At 49.2% G+C, this 23,520-nt stretch overlaps 1 protein-coding gene across 13 annotated transcripts in view; it reads right to left on the minus strand.

Annotated features, from left to right (window-relative positions):
- The window catches only part of TMEM229B (transmembrane protein 229B), a 40,914-nt gene that overhangs the window by 5,852 nt on the left and 11,542 nt on the right, over positions 1-23,520 (minus strand). For 2 of the 13 annotated variants that reach the window (XM_042252649.2, XM_042252646.2), the window contains exons 2-4: positions 7,592-7,773; positions 3,274-3,357; positions 2,906-3,061 (exon numbers count right to left, since the gene is read on the minus strand). Coding sequence is in view for 1 of the 13 variants with exons in the window: in XM_012181872.5 (XP_012037262.1) it covers positions 603-656 (54 nt within the window). In the remaining 12 variants the exon portion in view is untranslated. Of the gene's footprint in view, positions 1-602; positions 7,774-9,335; positions 17,103-23,520 lie in introns of those variants that run through there. The other 11 variants (XM_042252653.1, XM_042252655.1, XM_042252651.1 and 8 more) reach the window with 11 other exon arrangements.

Here is a 23,520-nt window from a genome sequence, read left to right on the forward strand (position 1 = left end):
GTTTGTCTTCTTGCCTCCACAAGTACAAACCCAGCTTATAGGTTACCTCTGGTACAAAATGTTTTGCATCCTCCCAGCCAGAAATCCTTTCTTCCTCCTCTGAATATCCACAGCAAGTACTTTGTCTCTCTTTGGTACAGATGATTTTGTTTTACTATGTTGATAATTTTCAATCTCCAGCCAAACATCTTTCCTGTGTGCTATACCTATTTATCCTATCCCTTCTTGAACACCTCCACCCAAGTGTCCTATGGGCACCTCATATTCCTTTCCTTAATCAAACTCATTATCTTCTCTCCAAAAGTCTGTTTCCTCCTGTGACCCCCCCCCCGTCTTGATTAATGGTACCACCACACACCCGGTTAGCAGACAGAGGTCCTTCTTGCTTCTTCTGCCGCATCGCCCCTTTATCCTGAACTCCCTGAAATCAAGGTCTTTGTCTGATTCAGCACTGCATCCCCAGATGCCAAGAATAGTGCCTCAAACACAGTAAACACTTAATTCAAGAATGAAGACATTTTTATCACTTAGCAAGTGCTACATAACAAATCATCCCCAAACTTGGTGGCTTAAATAAACTCTCATTTATTATTACAACTCACATGCCTGTGGATTGGCAGATCTTGGCTGGCCTCAGTCACGAGACTGTGAGTCATCTGAGGGCTCTGTCTGTCCTATGCTTGGCCGGGATGGCTCTGCTCCGCTTGCTTCTCGCCCCTTCCCTGGGCCCAGTGGACTAGCCTCAGCAAGTTCTTCTCATGGCAAGGGCAGAGGCCCAAGAGCAAGCAACCCAACTGCACCAGTGCTTTTCAATACTGGTTAAATGGTTAAGTCACGCCCCCTAACATCTTACTGGTCCAAGCAAGTCACATGGCAAAGCCACCAAGTCAGCCATTAACTCCTATCCATTCTACCTCTTAAATATCTTTGAAATCCATCTCCTCCTCTTCTTTCCTCTTTCTCATTCCTGCTCTAGTTCAAGCCTCATCATCTCTCACCTAGATGACTCCAGTAGTCTCTTAGTCTCCCAGCCTTGCCTCACTCCTTTCAATTCACCCAGCACACTGTGAAACAGTGTATAAAAACAACAGTCTTTCTAAAATACAAATCCAACGTTTCTCTCCACTTAAAGCCCATTAGTGGATCTTCAATATCTGCAGAGTAAGGCTCAGCTCCTAGGCATGACTGGCAAAGCCCCTAGTGACACACTTCTGCTTTGGGACCTCTCCGTCTGATCTCTCTGTTGCTGATTTTGTTACCTGGGGTGCCCTTCCCAACTACTGCTGCTGCACAGGTTACCCCCCATCCCCGCCACCCGCCCAACCTGTGGCCCGAGAAGTCATAATCCTTCTTCAAGATCCACGTCCTCCTCTGTGAATATTTTCCTAAACCCTTGCAGCTCTGGAGCTGTCCACTGCCCTGCCTACCTCTGCACCCCGTTTGCTTCTGTGACGATAGCTAGCACTCAGCTTTGCCACAATTTGTTTGCAGGCCAGCACTAGTAGCCGCTTGATGAATGTTTGTTTAATACAGTATTAAGAGAAAACAGGCAGAATTCAAAACAGAATACTTAGTACAATTTTGATTTTGCAAAAGCATGCAGTGTGTGTTAGTCACTCAGTTGTGTCTGACTCTTTGCGACCCCATGGACTGTAGCTTTCAGGTTCCTCTGTTCATGGAACCCTCCAGGCAAGAATACTGGAGTGGGTAGCCATTCCCATCTCCAGGGTATCTTCCTGACCCAGGGATTGAACTTGCATCTCTTGCATTGGCAGATAGATTCTTTACCACTGAGCCACCTGGGAAGCCCCAGTTTCCTTATACGTGAGAATAATGAGTAACTTGCTCCAAGGGTTACAGGGCCAATGGATGAGCTAACAGAAGTCCACTATTAAGGATATAGCAAATGCTCAAAAAAAGGTGGCTTTCATTTCTGGCACAGAGCCAGGCTTCTGGTCAGCTTCTCTCTCCCACCTGTGGCAGGGTCTTTCTGCCCTTGTCCTTGCTAGCAGCCGGGCAGCCTTCCATACCAAGCAAGTCAGGTCTTTGCCTCCACCCAGAGCCCCAGCTCAGGCAGCCAAGCTACTCGTGCAAATAAAAATCATCCCACAGCCCACAGGAGGACAGAAACTCAGCTGAGGGGGGTCAGCAGGAGCTGGAAGCTCCTGTGTGGCTGAGGAGGTTTGATGGAAGGGGAGCGGTCCCAGAACCAGCCCTGTGAGGGCCAGGGTTTAAAAGAGGTGTGAGTGAAAAGGCCAGCATTCCTGCACAGTTCCTCAAGCTCTCGTTTTATCCTGAACTCCCAACAGGTCCTAACCTCTGCCCAGAACAGAGCAGGACTCCAGTGAAACTCACTGAGGAGCGAGGAGGGGTCCGTGGTCTGAAGTGGGTGGACGGAGGTGGCCTGGAGACCACTCTGCCTCCCGCCTGACTCAGGGTCCCCTGAACTCAGGTCTCTCCACCTGGCCAGCACTTGTACCCCTGGCCCCTCTGTCCCACAGGACCCCAAGGAAGGGGCTTCTTCAGATGTGTCCTTCATCAGCCTCATGTAACCGGTGGAGACATGACTCAGCTCAGTCCCCATCTTGATGATGATTTTAAGACCCTGCTGTCTTTGCCTCTTGGTCTCATCTTTTGCGGCAGCCAAGAATGGCTTCCGGGCCAGTTACATATCAGAGGCTCCAGCCCCCACCCTCACCCTGGAGCAGGTGATGCAGAAGAGATGGACCCCCCAAACCCTAGGGAGCAGAAGCAAGATTAAAGGAGTAGCTGTCAAAGGGTAAGAGGATGGTGGTGGAGAGAGAATAGGGCGAGCCCAAGACCTGGATTCCATTTTTAGAATCTTCCGTGCCTGGAAGAACACAGGTAGGTTGGGGGCAGGGGGAGGGGCGGCGGGAACGCATACCTAGGTGAGGTCAGGCCGCGTCTGAGAGGTTGTGCCAAGACTGGTCCACGGAAGATGAATGGGGAAAGCTGGAAGTCCTGGCCAGGGCCAGAAGGCAGGGGTGAGGACCAGGACAGGGATGTGAGACAGTGTCGTCAGCCGGGATGGCAGCTCACACTGTGATGGGACAGATGCTAAAATTAGAGGCGGCCAGTGGCCGGGGAGGATTTTCAGAACTCCACTCCCCAAACCCATTTCTAATCATCACCGGAGCTATGCTTAAACTTTGAGCTAGCACAGGCTCCCCCTCCCTCTGCTAAGCCCAACAGCCCCTCATCCCTGCCTGGCCTCCCTCCACCTGAACCCTTTGCCACAGGCCCTTCCAGTACCTCCTGTTCTGCCCCGGGGATCAGAGCCCTAGTCACAGCGGCATCAAGAGGAACCAGCAGCTCACGAGATGTTGCTTCTTTCTCCTGCTGACAAACATAGCCATCCTGAGAACCGTGACACAAAGATGGGACAGCCCAGCAAAGAAAACTCGGGGCGGAGTAGACAGGAAAGCGTGGGCAAGACTGAGGGCAGAGAAAACTATCTGGAGAGCAGTGGATGGTTTCACAAGCAGGATTCGGGGGAACGGCATACAAGTACAAGAGCCCTCGTGTATGAGGAAAGAATCTGGGCACAAGGAGTTCCCGCAAAGGACCAGAGCCCAAGAGTTTCCTAAGGACAGGGCGCTGCCCCTCCCAGGAAACAGGTGGGGGCGGGGGGACGGCTGGCTTTCTGAGCCTGGCTCCCTAGGAGAATCTCACCTGCTATTCTCAGAACCTGCTGAGCTGTTCCTTAGCTGGCAGAGAGCAGAGTGAGTAGTTGAGAGAAGTGAAGAGAATACCATTCAAGTCCAAGATGGGCTGGAGGCAAAACCAGATGGGGTGACTGCTCTTGGTTTTGCCCCAAACTCCCATCTTGTTCCCGGAAGCTAAGGTGCTACAACACAACGACTCTGGGAGTTTTTGTCCAGAGGAGCATCTTGCTAGAAAACTGGGGTTCCCCTTCCATGCAGACAGGCTAGGCAGGCCTTCCTCTTTCACTTCATTTACTCCCCAAATTTCACTCCCCATCCCCAGGCAACAAGGTAATTAATACCACTGCTCTGGGGAGATGCACAAGCCTTCCAGGGGCCCCTGAGGGCAAGGGATTTGGGGCATGGCTTGAGTGACCCTGAGTCTAGTCTCCTGGTAGGGGAGTGGAGTCAATGAAAGGTGGGTAGGTGCCCTGACAGCTGGGTGCCAGATGCAAGTTCTCAAACAGTCCTGAGCTTCCCCTGTGGTCATCAGGTTGAAGGAGAGGAAAACCGTTGGGGGGAGGGCCTTCGGGGCCAGAAGGGAAGCAAGTCGGGGGAAATACCTGTGGTCACTGGCTGGCCAGAACGCCGTACAGTTCTACCCTCTCTTGCTGTGGGTGTCCCTCAGGAAGGCTCCCAGGGATGGTCCGCCTGCCACTTCCCAAGTCACAATAATAATCAGGCACTCTTCACAGTACTTTCCATGTGTTAACGCAGATAATCTTCAAACCCATTTCACAGATGGGGAACTTGAGGCAGAGAAAGGCTGCAGAATTAGCCCAAGTTCTTACAGCTGTACAAGGTAGCTGTCTGCTGGGACTGAAACCCAGCTCCAGAGTCTTCCCTCCTGATCAGCGTGCCTCACGGCCCTTAAGCCTGACTGCAGGCTCCTCTAAGGCACTACATTTTCTGAGTTTCTGCTTGTGGCAGGCTGAGATGGTATATGGAGAGACAACAGGAAAGCAAGAAGGACAGGAGCTTCTAGGTAGATCATCAGTGAAACTCAGGTCTGGTGTCAGAGCTGCTGAAGGCTCTCAGCCGATCCTGAGAGGCCAGGTTCTATTCTGAAGCTGCATTCTGGCAGGAACTATGTGAAGGTCCTCCTGGGTGACCCTCCCAGGACCATCGCAGCAGCACGTGCCATTCAAAGACCTCTCACCAGGACATTTATTACCCAGAGCTTCCCTGACTGCCAGCCTGCCCTAGTGCTGCCGGGAATCTTAGATGCCCCAGCCCCGCCATGGCAGTGCCAGCCAAGAGCAGTGGAGGCTGCCCAGAGAAGCCTTGTGCCTGGAGCAGCAGCAGCCAGAGATCAGAAGCAACCGATCCACGCAGGGTGGCCAGCAGGGGAGGGTTCAGAAGGCTTCGGCTGCTAAGCCAATCCCAGCTGGCAGGTGCGGGGGGGGCAAGTGGGCCTGGGGCATAAAGTCAGGTTGGCACAGAGGCTCACCGGGGCTCAGGCAGCAATGGACAGACTGCGGGTGGTGCCTGCAGGCTGCAGGACCCCCCTTCCCACACCTCCTGAGGCTGCCTCTCTGTTGTCATTCAGATCTCAGCTCATCCATTACCCCTCAGAGGGTTCTCTGATCTCTGATGCAAAGCAGCCTTCCCATCACTCACAGCGTGCCATTTTAGTCACAGCACTTTCAGTTTCTGCTATTTTGCTACTTGTTCACTGTCTGTCTCTCCCAATTAGAGTGAAAGTTCCACGAGGGCGGGGCTCTGCTTTGTTCTTTCCTGGGTAACCAGTGCCTAGAACAGTGCCCGGCAGTGAGATCCACTGGTTTTATCTGTGAATGAATGAGTTGATGATGAGTGAATGGGCCCAAACAGGTTCAGGTCCTTAAACTGGTAGGAGCAGGTATAAAATGTTAACCAGCTCAGCCTTTCTCTTCAACTCTTTCTTGGGAAATATAGCCTTTAAATTTTTTTATTTCTAGCATTTTAAAGTCATTTTCCCAATTACAAAAATGACATGTGCTCACAGTTGAAATTTAAACATGACAGAAAGGAATGATGTAGAAAGCAGAAGTCCCCCATCTTCCCATATCTTAGAGAAAATCACTTTTAAAGGTATGGTGTGTATGCATCCAGATTTAATTTCATTTTAAAAGAAACAAATTCATGCATCATAGAAAGAAAAGGCGTTCATAATCCTAGCAACTAGCAGCCACTATCATTTCCCGTCTGCAGTCTTTTCTCGTGTGTTTATTTTACAAGTTACCGTAATGTACTTATCCTGTAACCTGACACTTCACTCAAGACATCATAATCATTTTTTCAAGTTGTTATAGTTCCCATGTCCTCCTCATTATAATGGCTGCATAATATTCCACCAAGTGGGAAACTATAATTTACTTAACCTAGATGTTCAACACAGGAAGAACAACTGTTTTCCATATCCACTCTGACAATGACACCCCAAGAAACATCTCTTTTATGCCTGTACCAGGAAAATTCAGCCCTTGTCTTTGCTGGGACTATTTCCTAATGAAAGAGTCCTCAACAATTCCAGAAGCAGGATCACTGGACGAAAGGGTACAACCATTTTGTTTTTTCTTTTTGGCCACTCTGCACGGCACGTGGGATCTTAGTTCCCCAACCAGGGATCGAACCCATGCTCCTGTAATGGAAGCACGGAGTCTTAACTACTGGACTTCCAGGGAAGTCCAGGGCACAGCTGTTTTAAGACTGATGATTTAGGTTGTTCTGGGGGATTCTATGTAATGCAGGGAATAGGTCTCTGTCTGAGTGGCTGCGTTTCCCATAGTGGCCTCCATGACCATCCATCTGCCCCAAACCCCCTCCCTTGGTCCAGGTTTGCTCACACCACCTCGGCTATAAATCAACACAGTAACACCCTTCCTGAAAGCCTGTCTAGTCACGAACTGATTTTGTAAGCCTCGGCTGACTGAAAAGTAAATTCTAGCCTTGAGTGTTACGCTATCAGCTAGCAGTGGAGTCAAGAGTTACCGAAAGCCGAGAAGTGCCCAGTTGCCCTTGTCCTCTCTCCTAAGTGGAATCTAAGGGCTCCGGGCTCCCATGGACCAGTCCAACACCTCCTGGAAGCCTATCCAGTTTGGAGTGCAAAAGCACCGGCCCTCCCTGCCCTGCCCTCTTGGGGGGCTCTCAACCTGCTGGCCCCGAATCCCTCAGTGGGACTGACCGCCCTATTCAGACAGATGAGCCTTTAGGCTGGACAGCCTCTGGGTAAAGCAGCCCCGACTGTCATTTTTAAAAGTGTCATCCAGAAAAAGCCAGAGGCTGGAAAGAAAGGCTGCATGAGGACAGAGGAGACTCCACAGCCAGAGGGCCCTCACCCTAGAGGCTGCTCCTCTGGACTGAGGAGGAGATGTGGCTGAAACACTGTGAAGGGTGGAGGATTTGCTCCTCTTGACGACATTTGTGGCAGCCAGGACGCCACAAATCCCTCCACATCCAGTCCCCCGGGTGCCCTACCCAAGCCACATAATCCACTCATGGCTTCTGCGCAGAATCTGGAAACCTAGGTAAGATCCAGTTCCCACTGCACAGCGGTGAAGCCCAGGGCCCAATGCGTCCATGAGCCTACAGATGAGAATGAGAATTGGAGGAGTTGCCTAAGAAGTTTCCTTAGGGCTGGGTGTCTCCCATCACTTAGCTCAGCTGGCTCTGGCCTGAGTTTTAGAAGCCACGTAGCTGTAAGATGGCTCGAGCATGTGATACGGCCTGAAACTGCTGGAAAACCCCCTCTCATTCCAAAACCATAACCCTGTGACAGGCCCTCGGATGGGAAGCAGGCTCAGAAGTGGAATCTCCAGACGTGTGCTCATGCTGCTGAGGCAGGAAGGGCTAGTGATTCCCCTGGGAGCCAGTAACATACTCACTTATCACACCCTTGAGTGCGCGGCTCTGAACAGACATCAGGATCACTGGCCACGAGTGTCCCGGGTTAACCTTTGTCCTGGTGCCTGGCTGGGCCGCAGTGCCATTCTCAACAGTGTGAGCAAGCATTAGCCCCAGGGCTCAGCTGATCCTTGGCTACTGGGAGGGTGGCTTCCATTTATCCCTGGAATTAAAGAGGAGGAGTTCATCAGCTTAAACTGCTCCAGATCTGAGCTACCAGGCCAGTCAGAGAGGCGACCTCAAGGCAAACATGACAACTCCAGGCACTGGCTCAGCACCAGACACGCATCACGCCCAGGCCACGGGGCCCTCTCCTGGAGCTGGCCACCTCCTCCCAGCCATCCTGCTTGCCCAGGTCTGGTTAATCCAGTGATGAGAACCCGGCAAGAATCCCAGGCGACTCCCACGGGGGCTAGGACTCAGCGCTTCTTGCGCCATGAGTGAATGCGTGCACACTTGTAAATCTGATCGGGGATATAATTTTAGAATCCAGTTCCCTTCTCAATTTAGCTTCAAATTACACTCTCACCTTCACCCTGTAGTGGGTACATCTGTTCTCAAGGGCAGTCAAGAACCTCACAGAAGACAGACAACATAGGACATTTGTTTTTAGCATTTGGGGAGCCAAGCACAATTACACCTGGAAAAACAAGCACACCAACACAATGTGCACTAAAGCCCTCTCCCTGCAGCCCCACTTACTCTAATTCATTCTGTTATTTTTTTATTATTGTCAGACTAAGCTGGATGTAAATCTGACTTTATAACATCCCTTGCCACATACATATTTTTAATATAGCCCTAAGACTTGACCATTTGGTAGAGATTTCAACATTTATTTTTGTTTCCTAAAGGAAATCAACCCTGAATATTCATTGGAAGGACTGATGCTGAAGCGGAAGCTCCAGTACTTTGGCTGTGTGATGCCAAGAGCTGACTCATTGGAAAAGACCCTGATGCTGGGAAAGAGTGAGGGCAGGAGGAGCAGGGGACGACAGAGGATGAGATGGTTGGATGGCATCATCAACTCAATGGACATGAGCTTGAACAAACTCTGGGAGAGAGTTAAGGACAGGGAAGCCTGGTGTGCTGCAGTCCATGGGGTCACAAAGAGTTGGACACGACTGAGCAACTGAACAACAACATTTTTGTTATAATGTGAAGGTGCTAAAGCTTCCACTGAAAATCCCTGGGACACTGGCCTTTCTGCACGAGCCCAAGGACAGAGCGCAGATCCAGCCCAGTCTACAGAAGGAGGGACCAGCTGCTCAGAAACTGAGAACAGTGCGTGACCGGGCGGAGCTGTCCCCATACCCAGTGGATATCAAGCAGGGTGAGCCACAGAGGTGCCGCCTGAGCTGCCGCCCTCCTCCTTCCCTCTACCCCCAGGTTCTCTGAGCAGGGGTGACAGGCCTTTGCTTCCAAAGCTGACAACCTGCAAGGCAGCAGGGAGGGGAGCCAAGAGAAGTAAAAGGGCAGGGCTTGGGGAACTGAAATTCATTGTGTGCGCATGTACTTAGGAGTAGGAAAGGTGTGCACCCCCGGATCTCTCCCCGGAGCCTCTCACTGAGAGAACTGGAGGATGAAGGACAAGAGGGGGTGAGGGGTTGTGGGTTGCTATGCTCTCCTGGCCTCAGCCCCTCCCCATCTCCTGCACAAACAGGAGGGGCCCCCTCCCTTCTCCCAGCCTGCCAGACTGTGGGCAGGGGTCACCCTGGCACGTACCTGTCATTGGCATGTCCAGCACGCCCTCCACCCCCAGCATCACCATGGCCCAATGCCTGGGGAGTTTGATTCCCCTTCACAGGCACTTCCCCTTCTCTGGGCCCTAAGCAGGCCTCCTTAATAGCACAAGTCAAACCCAAACAGAAACAGAAACCAAAGCCCACATCCTGGCAGCACAGCCTGCTTGCAATCAGCCCTGGGAGCCTCTCATTGGCTGTGGGGCTGCCCCAGCAGATGGAGTGCAGCAGTCAAAACAGGGTCCCTCTGGGGCTGCTCCTCAGGTTGGAGCCCCCCTCCTTTCTCATCTGCAGGCTCTCCCTCTAGGGAACCAGGGGCAGGTGGGGTACTGGACAAGGATGTAATGGGGTCCCACCTCTGCCTGCAAGTGCACCAGGTGTCCCCAGACTCCTCTGACACTCCCTGGCCCCTTCGACTGGGTCCCAGGGTATAGAGGGCATACTCCCTTGTGGACAGCATGACCTGAACCAGAAGTTTCTGGAAGAGAGGAACAGGCGGAGAGCCCTTAGACAACTAACATGGGGGTAGAACTTACACTTTTTCAAGTATATCATCTCTCATGATTCTCCCCAAACTCCTGCAGGGAGTCTACCTCCCACCCTGTCCCCAACCGTGCTGCGTTTTAAAGATGAAAACACTGAGTTTCAGGACATTAAGCGATTAGGCCAAATCCACACGCTTGATTCAAACCCTTGTCCTGGGGCTCCAGAGTCACCCCTCTCTCCACACGGCATTCCTTCCAGTTGCTTCCCATCCCAGTCTCATTCTCAAGGCCCATGTCCGCATATGCTTGTCCTTCACTGAGTGTAATCTACTTAGTCTGTTCCGTAAGCCGCTTACTTGAAAACATACAGCTGAGTCTGTCCGTCTAGCTTCTCCTTCAACCCAACCAGATGCCCCAGAAACTTGAAGGAGTAGAGACCACGTTCAAGTTCAAGCTCTCTCTAACTGCCCTCCTCCGCAGCCCATCACACCCAAGCCTCCTTTGAGATACTGCCCCTCTTCATTCTTTTGTGACAGCATCCTCCCACAGCCCCCCAGTTATTCTATCACTGATGTTCCTACAGGGCATTGAACATCCTTGCATTGAAACATATGGTCCTATCTTAAAATGATTCAGTGTCTGTTTCCCCCTTCATATGGTGAATCCCTTGAAACCATGGAACTTCTGTTGGATGGAGGCAAGGTAGAGAAGGCTCCAGCTTAATTACTGGGTGATTGTAACATCCAGTGTTACTAATCAAACATAATGATGCCTGAAAGTGTTAAGTCACTCAGTCATTGTCTGACTCTTTGCAACCCCACAAGAATACTGGAGCGGGTAGCCATTCCCTTCTCCAGGGGATCTTTCCAACCCAGGGATTGAACCCAGGTCTCCTGCATTGCAAGCAGATTCTTTGCCATCTGAGCCACCAGAGAAGCCCCGTGTGTTCTCTAATTTTTAAGCCAAAAGGTTCTTTCCCACAAAGCACGTAAATATTGGTTTACAATGGCCAGGGCTGTCTCTGCAGAGGAAAGAAAAAAGGGTACTTGCTATCCTTTCTCCTACCTACAAAAGCCATCACCCAGCCTAAGGTGAGGAGAGATGAGGTGAGTGCCTGGGGTCTGGATGATACAGAAGACATGAGAGGAGAGATGGGGCTGGAACAGAGCATCCTAGGCATCCTGGGAGATACTGCAGGCTCTCACGTGGGCAAGAGGCCAAGCTCAGGTTCAAGTCAGAGAATACCAATGCTTATTCTGTTATTTCTACAATGTGCTGGCACTCTCAAAAGGCACATCCAGTTTTCATATACGTAGGATTCATCTCCCAAAGAGGTTTAACCAGCAGCTGCTGGCAGGAAATTCCCACCGCAATGCTCTCTCTCCTCCCCTGTAACTATTTAGGGTAAGCTGGGCTTGCAGGATTGAATCTCTGCTTCTCCGACTAGAACCTCAAAATCCAATCTACCATCCCCCTGCCAACCCTTCTCCATGGCTCAGAACCTAAGACTGAAACCAGGAAACGGCAAGCAAACACTATGCCTTTTTCTTTCTTACTCTCTTCCACAGATTCCTCCACTCAGGTGCCCATGAAGTAAAGAGAAGATGCCCCAGAGACCCAGTGGGGTTTGCTCTGGTTATGCATATCCTCCTCAGTTCTTCCCTTTCGACCCAGAACAACTGCTTTTAGTTGTCCTGTAGTAAGACCAACCCTGAACGCAAGTGGATTTGGCAACTTCTTAAACCAAGGAGTGAACGCTCAGCTGCAAATGCAATAGGAACTCCAAATTCCCCCAGGGTGGGGTGGGGAGGCTGAGTGTGGTCAGCTCCCTCTGGGGAGCAAGGAGCCCCAGGCCCTGGGGCCTGACTGGCATGCGGAAGAAAGGGTGGAGATAGGGGATGGGTTCCCCACTCTGCCTGGCCATGTCCTTCCACTCCATTCCCCTCACCCTGGGCTTGGAATTTGGGTTTCCCTGCCTGCCTGCTGGACATCTCACCACCAACCCCCACCCCCTGCCTCATCTTCTGTCTTCACCTGCAGACCACCCTGTCCTGATAATCTTTTTTCTTCCTTCCTCCTCCCAACTCTTCAGCCCACTCTCCCTGAGTCCCCCCGCCTCCTCCCCCCAGAACCAATCCTGACAGCCTGCCCACATCCCCCTGCACCTTAGAGAGTGGTCTCTGACCCTGTGCTCCTTGCCTTCCCTCCCATCCCGCCCCCTGGCACTGGGTGGCTGCTGTTCACTGCCTGAAAGGCTGGACAGCTGCTGGGCTCTCTAATTAGCTGCCTGGCTGCCGTCCCAGAGTGAGGTGTGTGTTACTGTACAGAGCTGCCTCCCCTCCCCTCCGCCAATAATCCCCTCTGCAGATCCCACCGGGCAGCCGCTAAGGGCCCTGGGGGTCCTCATCATGGGACCCCAGCAAGGTTCCTGCTGTCAGCTGGACAGGAAGAGACGACAGTGGCCTCACAGCCTCCCCCACACACTGAGCAGGAATTCATCTCTCTGGTTTCTCCCTATTACTGCTCACATCCTTAGGAGGTCCCAAAGGTAAATCCACCACACCCTACCTTTGGAGCAATGGAGACCCTGCCCCTTCGTCACCTCCCCAGCAGAGGCAGAAAGAAGCCCAGGGCAAGGACAAGTCTGGATGTTGTCAACAGCGTGACACCCAATGCCCTACTTTTCACAGCCTTCTGCAACCAAGCCACCCCCAGAGATTTCTAAACAACCAGGGGATCAGGTCCAGGAAGTCCTGTGGAGGCTGGTTTCTTCATCTGAGGTGTCGTATTCCAGCAGTCAACAAATATTGACCAAGCACCCACTGAAGGCCAGGCACCGCACCCATTGTGAACAAGGCGAGGTTCCTGTCCCCTTGATGCTCGCGGCTCTGTGGGGAGACAGACAATAAGGAAGCCAGCCAGCACATGCTGTAATGTCTGATATCAGGCCACGAATAAGGGAAAAGGCCTGGTAGGGGACAGAAACTAGATGCTGGAGGGCGAGTCTTAAGCTTCTCTAAGGAGCTAGCATCAGGCATAGGTCAGAAAGATGCAGAGAAGCTTTGCAAAGAGTGTCGGGAAAAGCATTCCAGGCAGAGGGAACAGAAGTGCAAAGATCCTGAGGCAGAAACAAGCTAAACAAGCTTCGTGTAATTAGGGGTCTGATATCCCCTGACCCCAGAGTCCTCTGGTGATCCCTATAGGGTCTACTAGGTCAGGGCAAAGTGCTCAGGTGCCAAGTAAATACAGCCAGCCCACTGAAGACTCTTTCTGTAGTCAGAGGCTGGAAATTGTGAAACCTTCAGCTTTTGTTTGGCAGTTGTATTGAACAATGAAGGGAAGACAAAATCCTTTGACTGATGGCCTAGAATTTCCACCTGCTTCTGATCAAAAGAATTTAAGTAACTTTAGCAAATCCTCTCTAGTCCGGGTGTTTCACCTTAATGAGAAAGTAGATATTCCTTTTTACTCCAGCTAGTTTGTTAGAGTTTCTGTCACTTGTGATCAAGAAAATTCTGACCAGCACAGGTGGTTTTCCCTCATCTGGAATGTACCTAGCTGGCATGAGAATCACGTACCTGAGCACCACCTACCTATCTCTGCTGCTGTGAAAACCAGTGCTTTGGCCCCTGCAGACTGTAAGGGGGCAGAACTGTGGAATAAAAAGGTCAGATGCCCATCACAGTCCGTGACTCTCAGCAGGATGGCTATAGCTCTGGGGGTTCCAAATTGCTCTTCTGGTCACTGATTTTTTTCATTGCCCCTTGACTCACCTGGCCTTTGCCAACAGCACACTCAACTGTCTTCTCCAAACGGGACATGTGAAAACTAGTAGCCTAGAGATGAGGCCCAAGCCAAGAAAAGGAAGTACTCAGAGATGAATTTTCTGAAAACTGCCCAACTGCACTAGCCAGTCTGATAGCTACATATAGCTATTTAAATTTTAACTTTAATTAACTAAAAATGAATAGAATTTAAAAATCCAGTTCCTTAGTCACCGGAGCCACATTTCAAGTGCTCAGAGCTACATGTGGCAAGTGTCCACCATATTGGACAGTGCAGAGGTAGAATGTTTCCAGCATCACAGAAAGTTCCACTGGACATTGCTCTTGGAATTACCAAGGGTGTCCAAAAGGCTGGCAAACTTACAGACCTAAGGCCGAGCTTCACTTCCTTGCTCTTGGAAATCTTTGTTTTCTGAACAGACACCCTGCCCTCCCTCTCTCCCACAGACTCAGACCTAGTCAACCAAGGCTGCCATTGTGAGATGGGGGAGAATGAACCCTTGTTCCAAGAGAGTCACTGTCTACTGTCTGAAGAGTGACTTTTATCCAAGAGGCCAGGAGAGGGCCCTGGCCATTGGTGAATGAGAGCTGCCCTTGCGTCTTCGGCTGTAAATCTCAGTGTAGGGGCTGCTGCTTGGAGTGTTTAAAAACAAACAAACAAAAAAAAACTTCAAACCATTTATTGAGTACTCTCTACATGCTGGCCAGTTGCCACACAGATCGTCTCGTGGGTCCCCTCCATGAGCCCATGATGTGGATTGACTCAGGAGGCAAGGAAGGCTCAGAGGTTTAATGACAGCTGGAAAATGGGAGGACCGAGGTTTTCATTAGCACTTCCCCTCCAGTCACTCATGAGAGATGCAGATGTGTGGACAGGAGTCAGGGCACTTAATTCTCCTATGGCAACAGGCCACCTACAGCTGCCCCTTCATTCTTACCACAAACAATCTCATATGACCTGCCCCTTCCAGCCTACTCAAGCCCACCCAGGGGCTTGGGAGAGATGCCTTCCATGGATCTGCCCACGAAGGCCCAGTTATTGAAAGACACCTTAGAACACATCAGAACCAAAGGAAGATCATGGTACAGAAGATAAACCCTAGAAGGGGGTAGGGGTCAGAATACAGACATGTGACATTGCTCCTGGGCAAAGAGGAGAAGGGTGTGATCAAATTTTTGGTTTTGGAAAGACATCTGGACCATGGGTTCCTTATCTTTGCATCCTCATGTCCTGGATAAAAGTTGACATACAGTAGGAACTCAAAATCCAAGTACTGAATGGGAGAAAAGGCAGGGGGCAGGTGCTCCAAGAGTGAGAGGCTTGGCCAAGAGGATCCTGAAGGGCAGGTGCACTGGGGAAAGACTGAGCAGTGAGTTGTTCAGGAGGAGCTGTGATGGTTGCTGTCTGCTCTATACATGACCTGATCTGATCTTCCCTTTAGGTAATGGCCAGAGGAAAGGCCAGCATACACGAGGCTGGGCACTGACTGCAGCCAAGCGCTTCCACTGTGGGCCTTGAGCCCTGCAATCCTGGTCCCTCTGGACCAGCTTCTCCCAGACAGCTCCATCCACTGTGAAAGCACCGAGCCTTGCAACACGTTCAGATATGGCTCCAAACAGCACTTAGGCAAGAGTAATTAAAGGGAATGTTATCTCAGTCAGGCTCTCATTAGCCACGTAATTAGACTGCTGAAAATAATTAACATTCCTTTTGACAAAGGAAGCAGAGGACCCATTACATTCATTAGGACAGCCTCAAACCAGCCTGAGGAAGGCCCAGAAGAGGACTCATCACCTCCCAGGCCTGCACAAGACAAAGTCAGCATCCAGGATCCCAGACCAGGTGGCAAGTCCTGCCCTGGATCAGGCTCCTGGGTGAGTGGAGAGAGATGGCAATGGATGCCTTCGTGTACACATTACAGATGATAATAATGACACTCATACAGCTCACTGAAGAAGATTTGAAGGGAATGTATCACTGTATCAAGATGACAGGCCAGGGGCAACTGTACCTCCCCCAAGGCCCTTGAAAATGACAGAAAAGACATTTTCCAAGAAGAATAAATCCATTACAGCACCAAAAAACAAGAGGGAATTCTATCCTTGAAGATGGAAGCAAATGAGAATAAACTGATAGAGAAACCACAACCCCCCCACCAAATAAAACCATGAAAAATAATAATAATTGACATTCATACAGCATATTCATTCATTCATATATGCTGTATGAATATATCTCATTGAACCCTCACAAAAATCCTTTGAGACAGAGACTATTATTTTGCCCACTTTACAAATAAGACCCAGAGTTACATAGCTTTCCCAACGTCATAGTGATAGTAAGTGCCGGCGCTAGGATTTGAACCCCAACAGGGTGGCTAAGGATTCTACATTTGGGGGAATGGCTCTGGGGGCTCCAAGTTTGGAGCAAGCAGATTAGGGGTCCAGGAGAGGCCCTGAGTGGTTGGTCATGGGATCTGGAGCGGCCAGGCAAGCAGCCGCTGCCCCACGTCTCTGCCCAGGTGTCCCTCCACCAGGGACATTAGGGCACTGAGGCAAAGGGACACCTAGACACCTCCTGCATCCCCAGCAGGCACATCACACCCTCCTGTCCCCAAACAGCGGTGGCTGGCTCGAGAGCATGGAATTGGGATTCATACAGAGGTGACTGAAAAGCCTCAAAGTACAGAGAGAAGCACAACCAAGATGCACCAAACATTTGACAAAAACCAAAACAGCCAAAGAAGCACCAAATTAGAGAACACAAGCTCTAGCTGGAAAACAAAATTAATAAAGTCAACAGACTGAAACGTTTGTTAAAGTATGATTAATATCCTCTGAGGGACAAGAAGGGCTCCTGAATCTATGAACCCAAATAAGCCATTGCCAGAAGAATGTCCAAGATCTCAGAAATGAAGGAACCACACCACGGTAACTGGTTATCTCTGGAAGAAATAATAGAGTGACTTCATTGAAAATTTTCTTTCTATAGCTCTATTTTTCTAAGCTTCTTACACCACACAATTATCACTTGTAGAATCAGAAAAGTTTTTTTTTTTAATGCCTCGTATGAGGTAGGTGTTCAGTAAGGGGTAGATCCTGCCACCTACAGCAACCCTTGGCCCCATCCAGGCTGGTACATAACTTGTCATCCCCCAGTCGCTCCATCCATGCTCTCATCTCTGGGTCTTTGCGCATACGGTTCCCCTCCTGGAATGCCCTTATTTCTGTTTACCCAGATTTACCTGTCCTTCAGTGCCCACTCAGAGATGACCCTTGTTAATGAATGGTCCCTGCGTCAATCTTAAACCGAAACCACTCTGATCCCTCTCCTCCCAAACCCCTAAAAGCCTCTAATTCTCCAGGGTCACAGGATAACTCTTGTTGAGTTGTACTGTGGGGTCACAGTACTGAAGACTTACATGTGCTTTACCTTTCAGTGACCAAGTCTTGTCTCCCCAACTCAGTGGTAGGCTTCTTAAAGGCACTGAAGGAATGAGCTAGCTTTTTATACCTGACCGTGCCCAAATAAAGCTGTGAAGCTTTCGCAAGAACATTCTTATGTGTCAGTTGAGTGAATGACGAATGAGCTTCTGTTTCTGGTGGAAGTAGGAAGAGGGAAATTATTGTGGAGATGCGGTTATTCAACAGGGCTGGGTGGTAAAGCCAGGCCCTCCCACATGGGCGAGGCCCTCACAAATAGGTCACCTGGTCCCAGACAGCTCGACCTCCTATCCTTTGGGTGGGACCCTGAAATACCTGTAAACCCAGTGTGGATGATTGCTAAGTCTTGGGGCAAAATGTAGATGAGGAGTAAGACATTCATATGGTCTTGTCTCCCCACAGACTGCTTATTAGTAGTGAGGAAAAATTAGTAAACACACGTTGAAGAAATGGGACACCTTGGCCAAGTGATCAAACTTCACATCACACAAGAAGGACAGAAGGACATTTGGTGCCTCTGGATGTAACACACTGAAAAAGACACAATATCACTCCTGTGTATGCTAGCCAGGAATGTGTAACTTGGAGTCTAAACATAACCCAACAACAGACCAATCCAAAGGGAAGAGCCTTCCTTTTTTCTTTTTTTTTAAGGTGAAAAGGAGACTATCTTCTTTACACATGTCAGTGTCATGAAAGACAAAGAAAAACTGAGGAACTGTTCTGGATGAAAAGAGACTAAAAAGACATAAATGCCATGTTGGATCCTCACTGGAGAAAAATGCTGTAAAGCATGTTATTAAGTTAATCCACAAATTTGCAATAAAATCAGCAGATTAGATAAAGTGTCATATTAAAGTTCAACATATTGCAGATATTATAAAACAGTATCCTTATTCTTAGGAATCCACACATGAATTATCCAGAGAGAAAGGGCCACCAAGTAGGCAACTGACTCTAAAAAGGTTCAGAAAAAAGAAGGAGAGAGAACATAAATGATAAAGCAAAATGTTAAAAAATATTGAATCTGGATAAAGAGTATATATGTATTCTGTGGGGCTTCCCAGCTGACATTAGTGGTAAAGAACCTGATCCCTGGGTGGGGAAGATCCCCTGGAGGTGAGCATGGCAACCCACTCCGGTGTTCTTGCCTGGAGAATCCCACAGATGGAGCCTGGGGTCTACAGCAAAGAGTCAGACACAACTGGAGTGACTTAGCACACATGCATGCATGTTCTGTACCATTCCGGCAACTTTTCTGAAGGTACTTCTGAAGTAAGTCTGAAATTACTTCCAAGTAAGAAGTTAGGAGAAAAATAATGACAGCAACAAAGGAACCCCTGCCATTAGGGGGTGGGATGGAGTAGAGCAGACACGGAGGGTGAATGCAGGGGGGACACTGGTCGTCACCCGTCTACCTGGGCCCCAAATTCTAGCCCTGTCAGTGGGTCCCTCATAGACACCTTTCCTCTCCAGTGGGGCCTCCCCCTTCTCTTACTTCTCTACCCGTTTACTCCTCTCTCTCCCCAAGATCGGCAGTCTTGCAGGAGACCACCCTATCAGGACCAGAGGACAGGATTATTTAGATCTATTCTTGGACGTAGTTAATATTTGCTGACACTTGTTGTGTCCACAAGCCCATACTGAGTCAGGGTATGTTTGTGAAACCACAGCCTTCTAGGTATTACCTGGTCTTTCATTCCCCCTACGCTGCCCAGATTTGTGGTTAGTCCTATCCACAGTGCCTGACTTTAGGTCTTTAGACCATGTTCATCCCTTTTGAGATCTCATGCAGGCACAGCCTCTCTCCCCCAAGTACCACGTCTTGTCACAGCTGAGTGTGGCCACTTTATTTGTTTCTGTCTTCTATTTTTTGGCCACACCACATGGCAGTTCCCCTACCAGGGATCAAACCTGTGCCCCCTGCCATAGGAAGCATGGTCTCTTAACCACTGGACCACCAGGGAAGTCCCAGGGTGTGGCCGATTTAAATAACACACCTCTTTAAATAAGGGGCAGGTGATGGAGCCTCTTTAAGCAGCCTCACTGCAGGAAGGGAATCAAGCAAACCATCATATTGTGCAACTTCATTTATTTATTAATTCAGAAATCCTCATATGCATCTTTTATGTACAGACTACTCAGTGCTAAGTGGGTTGAAGTATGAAAGCTGAAGCACAACGGTGGCACTGCTTGTCTTTAGAACATCGTAAATATACAATCTTGGAAATTCTACTGTAGCATCAAATACCAGAAGCCTAGTAACAATAGTAAGTTCCAACAGTGCCTTTTACTTAAATGAACCTACTTCAAGTGCATCTCATTGTTCATGCACTCATTCACACACTCCTTAAACAATTACTCAGTATCTATGTCATGCCACCAGGTACACAGAAACACCCAAGAGGCAAAGACCACAGGCAAAGACACCTCAGGCCACAGGTCGCTGACATTCTACGTGATCCTGGATTGTCCAAATGGCCCACTAGACACACACTTAGGGCCACCAGCCACAATGGGGCACCAGAGGAAATTATTTTAAAGAAGGGCAAATGAGAGAGATTTAAAAAGATGCTATGAGAGAGAATAAAAAAGAAACTACAGTGGCTTTGGTATACAAATAAATTTTGTTGTTTCTGAAAACATTATTTTATATTATAATTTAGAATGAGGTTAATTTTTTTTAATTACTTAGGAAACCCTAAGCCCTTCCGTGCCAAGAGCCTCCAGAGACCTTAATCCAGCCAAACAGTAAGTACAGGTTGCAATCCTAAATGTCAACAAGGGTCAGGCAGCCAACTCAAATTAGCAAAGACTCCAGAACTATTAAGGAAGCAGGACTGAAGGGACTCAGTGAGAGATTTACTGGAGGTAGGGCAGGGGGTGGGAAGGAAGGAGGTGTGAGAGAGAGAGGAGAATGGCACCCATAGTTCTGACTTGGGCAGAGGTAGGGTCATTCACTGAGAGAAGAGGATGTAGGCAAAGGTGTGCATCAGAGGTGATCCACGGGGAACTGCGTTTTGATGCTCTTATTTTGATGCCCACAGGATTGTAGGCTGGAGGCAGGTCTCAGCCCCCACTGGCTTCAGTGGTAGAGAGGAGGGGCCTGCTGGGGAGGAGGCGCAACAGGTGACATCCCAGGCCCACAGAGGGGGGACATGAGGCCTGTGGAGGGGCCAGGGAGGGAGCAGGATGCCCAGGAAGGGGTCCTGCCGAGGAAGTGGGGGCAGGAGAGTGTGAGGGGTCTCTCGGCTAACCGCAGAGGCAGGCCAAACGGGGACTGAGGGGAGTCTGCAGCAAAGAGGCTCCTGGGGCCCGTTGTGACTGGGACAGTGTGGACAGGCGACTCTCTCGAGAATTTTGCCTATGAAGGGAAGGGGAGAGAAAAGCTGCTGGAGAGTAGAGATGGGGGCAGGAGGAGGTGTCCTTTCTCCCTTCCTCCTTTCTTCTTCCCACATAAGAGAGGAGAGTGTGTGTGTGTGTGTGTGTGTGTGAGTCACTCAGTCATGTCCGACTCTTTGTAACTCCATGGACTATAGCCTGCCAAGCTCCTCTGTCCATGGCATTCTCCAATCAAGAATACTGGAGTGGGTTGCCATTCCCTTCTCCAGAGGATCTTCCCTACCCAGGGATCAAACCTGGGTCTCCTGCATTGCAGGCAGATTCTTCATCATCTGAGCCACTAGGGAAGCCCTAAGAGAGACATAAATATGTTGAAACACCCAGGAGAAAACCACAGTGAGGGAGAGCTGTGGCTGGGACATACACCGTGGGGTCCATATGAATGCTCTGGGCTGACCTGAGGTCACGGAGGGAGCACTGTGAGCCACAGTCCCAAAGACCAAGGCCAAGTGTGTCATTATATTAACAACCCCTTTACAGAGAGGAGATCCAGGCAGCCAGAGTTAAGGTCACACAAGCACTAAGGAGCCTTGACCCGGAAGCAGATCTCCCGGGTCTCCTCCTGGTCGTTCTCCAGACCAGTAGTTCCCAGTGGGGCCGCCCCTGGAAATGGGGGAGTGTGGGGGCCCTGTGTCAGCACCACAGTGGGTGGGGAGCGCTGCAGGTACTTATTAGTGGGGACCTGAAATGCCGGACGCCCTGCAGTTCCCACAACAACCCACAAAAGAACCCTCCCACATAACTTAGAACATGCCACTGGGCATTCACAGGGGAGAAAAGCCACTTCATAGTTATCAGCATCTAGAACCAAACTCCTTTCTGAAATAAACACAGGAGATTTTTGCACAGTTTTAACATTCCTCCTGGAATACCACTGGAGTACAAACCAAGGGGATACTGTACTTTATGTTTGGAAGTTTACGAAGAGAGGTTCACCAACCTGGAAAACCACATCAACTGCGGGGCGCCTCTCCCGGTATCTGAGTCACCCACACGACACACCTGTATCTTGTGGGTATCTGTGGCTGTTACATTCTCAGTGATTCTATGCACAGGTTCAAGCACCTGGCTCCTTCCTTCTGTTTTCTGTGTCATTGTGCCCAAGCAATCCATATTGGGATATGTGGTATTGTATTATAATTAATTTTTCCCTTAGTTCTCTTTCAGTTTAGGCATACTGATTTTTTAATTTATGTAGACAGGTATGTCATATTATCTATAAATTTTAATTGGGGTAATGAGGCGGCATTACAAATAATTGTTCTAATAAAAAGGGACACCATCCTAGATTGTGCAGTGCTGAGGGAAATGCAGGTGAGCAGAATCAGGGCAGCTTCATGTGATCAAGCCCAGACAGGAAGTTCAGTGGTCTCCTACAGACCTACAGATATTGACACGAAGTTCCTGAATGATGGGTACACGGTGTGATCTAACCTTGGACCTTAAGACAACTATACAATTGGGGGGCCTTTGGGAAATTTCATCTCCACAAATAATTTAAATTATACTATACTGCAGCATTTTCCTGCACGTAATAATAGGTAGAAGACCGCATGTCATCTGCAGGGCCCAGGGAAATGACAAATGGTTGAATGTCTGGAGGCAGAGGTGTGTTTAGAAGAAGTCAAAGAACGAGGTGCCAGGCTTGGTCTGGTGAATATCTTCCTAATGGATGAGAAGATGAGTAAACAGTATGTAAGAGGATGCTTAAGGATATTTATGGAAATGCTATATCACGAGGAATCGTGAACAGAAATAGGGATAGAGAAATGATCTCAGAGGACTTCCAATAGGTTAGCAAAACAGGCCAGAAATACTTACGGCTGAGAATATAAGAGGGGCTGGTTACTTAATGGTAAGGGGAAAGGCGGCCTTGACTCCCATAGGCATGCCCATCACTGCCAAATAGGTACGAAGGGTTAAAAAAAAGTGTCTTTCTGTGTATACCTATCACTGATTCATGTTGATGTATGGCAGAAACCAACACAATATAGTAAAGCAATCATCCTCCAATTAAAAATAAAATTCTTTAAAAGTGTCCTTCAATCAAGAGATAGCTAACTGATTCATGTATCCTCCCCATCTGAGGGCCTGGAAACAGGGCTGTCTGAACCTGGCTCTTCCACAAACCCTCACAACTCTATTACCTCGCCTCCCGATTCCCTCATCCAAAAATGAAGAAAACACAATAAAACACTTTAGATTCCATCACCGTACATTTTTCTACTGTTCTGCTGTTCTTCCAGGAGCATTGTGTAATTTATATATTTTAATTTTAAAATGTCAGGTTGAAGCAGCTATAGGGATTAACAAGAAGAGTGATTCTCCCTTCTCAGAAGGTGGTAGAGGAACTTGGCTCACTTGGGCTCTGAAGAAACATCCAGGTGTAGGACTTGCATCCAGGAACCAGTTTATAAGTCTCTCTGCAGAGCTGACTCAGTCAAGGGCCAACAGCCTATCCCCCACCCCCAGGATTCGAGTGAAATGCAAGCACCCAGCAGGCACTCCCACCTGGAGGACCCACCAGTTCATCATTGAGATGAACCAGGAAGCCTTCTTGGTTTCCTAGGGTGAGGCAAGATTGATGATGTACTTAAGGCGCAGAACTGAAGGAGGTGCCAAAAAAATCTTAGCAATCAAGATAAATGGTATCGTATGTAATACAATATTTTAAAAAACCAAATCGGTAAACCAGGGTGTGGGCTATCATACTGGAACCAGGACCAAGATTAGGACAAGGTCAAGGAGGCAAGGTCATATGAGGGTCTGTGACGCTGGCATTGTCCTGCATCCAAAGGACCTCTCCACCCATTACTGCCAATAGCACCTCTGGAGAAATACTGCCCAGAACCACAACCTCTGGTCCCAAACCCCTGACATTCAGAACTGTTTTTTTTTTTTTTTTTTAAGGTAATGTAGAGTGCCAGAAGAAGCACAAGCTGGAATCAAGATTGCTGGGAGAATTATCAATAACCTCAGATATGCAGATGACACCACCCTTATGGCAGAAAGTGAAGAGGAACTAAAAAGCCTCTTGATGAAAGTGAAAGAG

Source organism: Ovis aries, chromosome 7, assembly GCF_016772045.2.
Source record: "Ovis aries strain OAR_USU_Benz2616 breed Rambouillet chromosome 7, ARS-UI_Ramb_v3.0, whole genome shotgun sequence".
Taxonomy (NCBI): domain Eukaryota; kingdom Metazoa; phylum Chordata; class Mammalia; order Artiodactyla; family Bovidae; genus Ovis; species Ovis aries.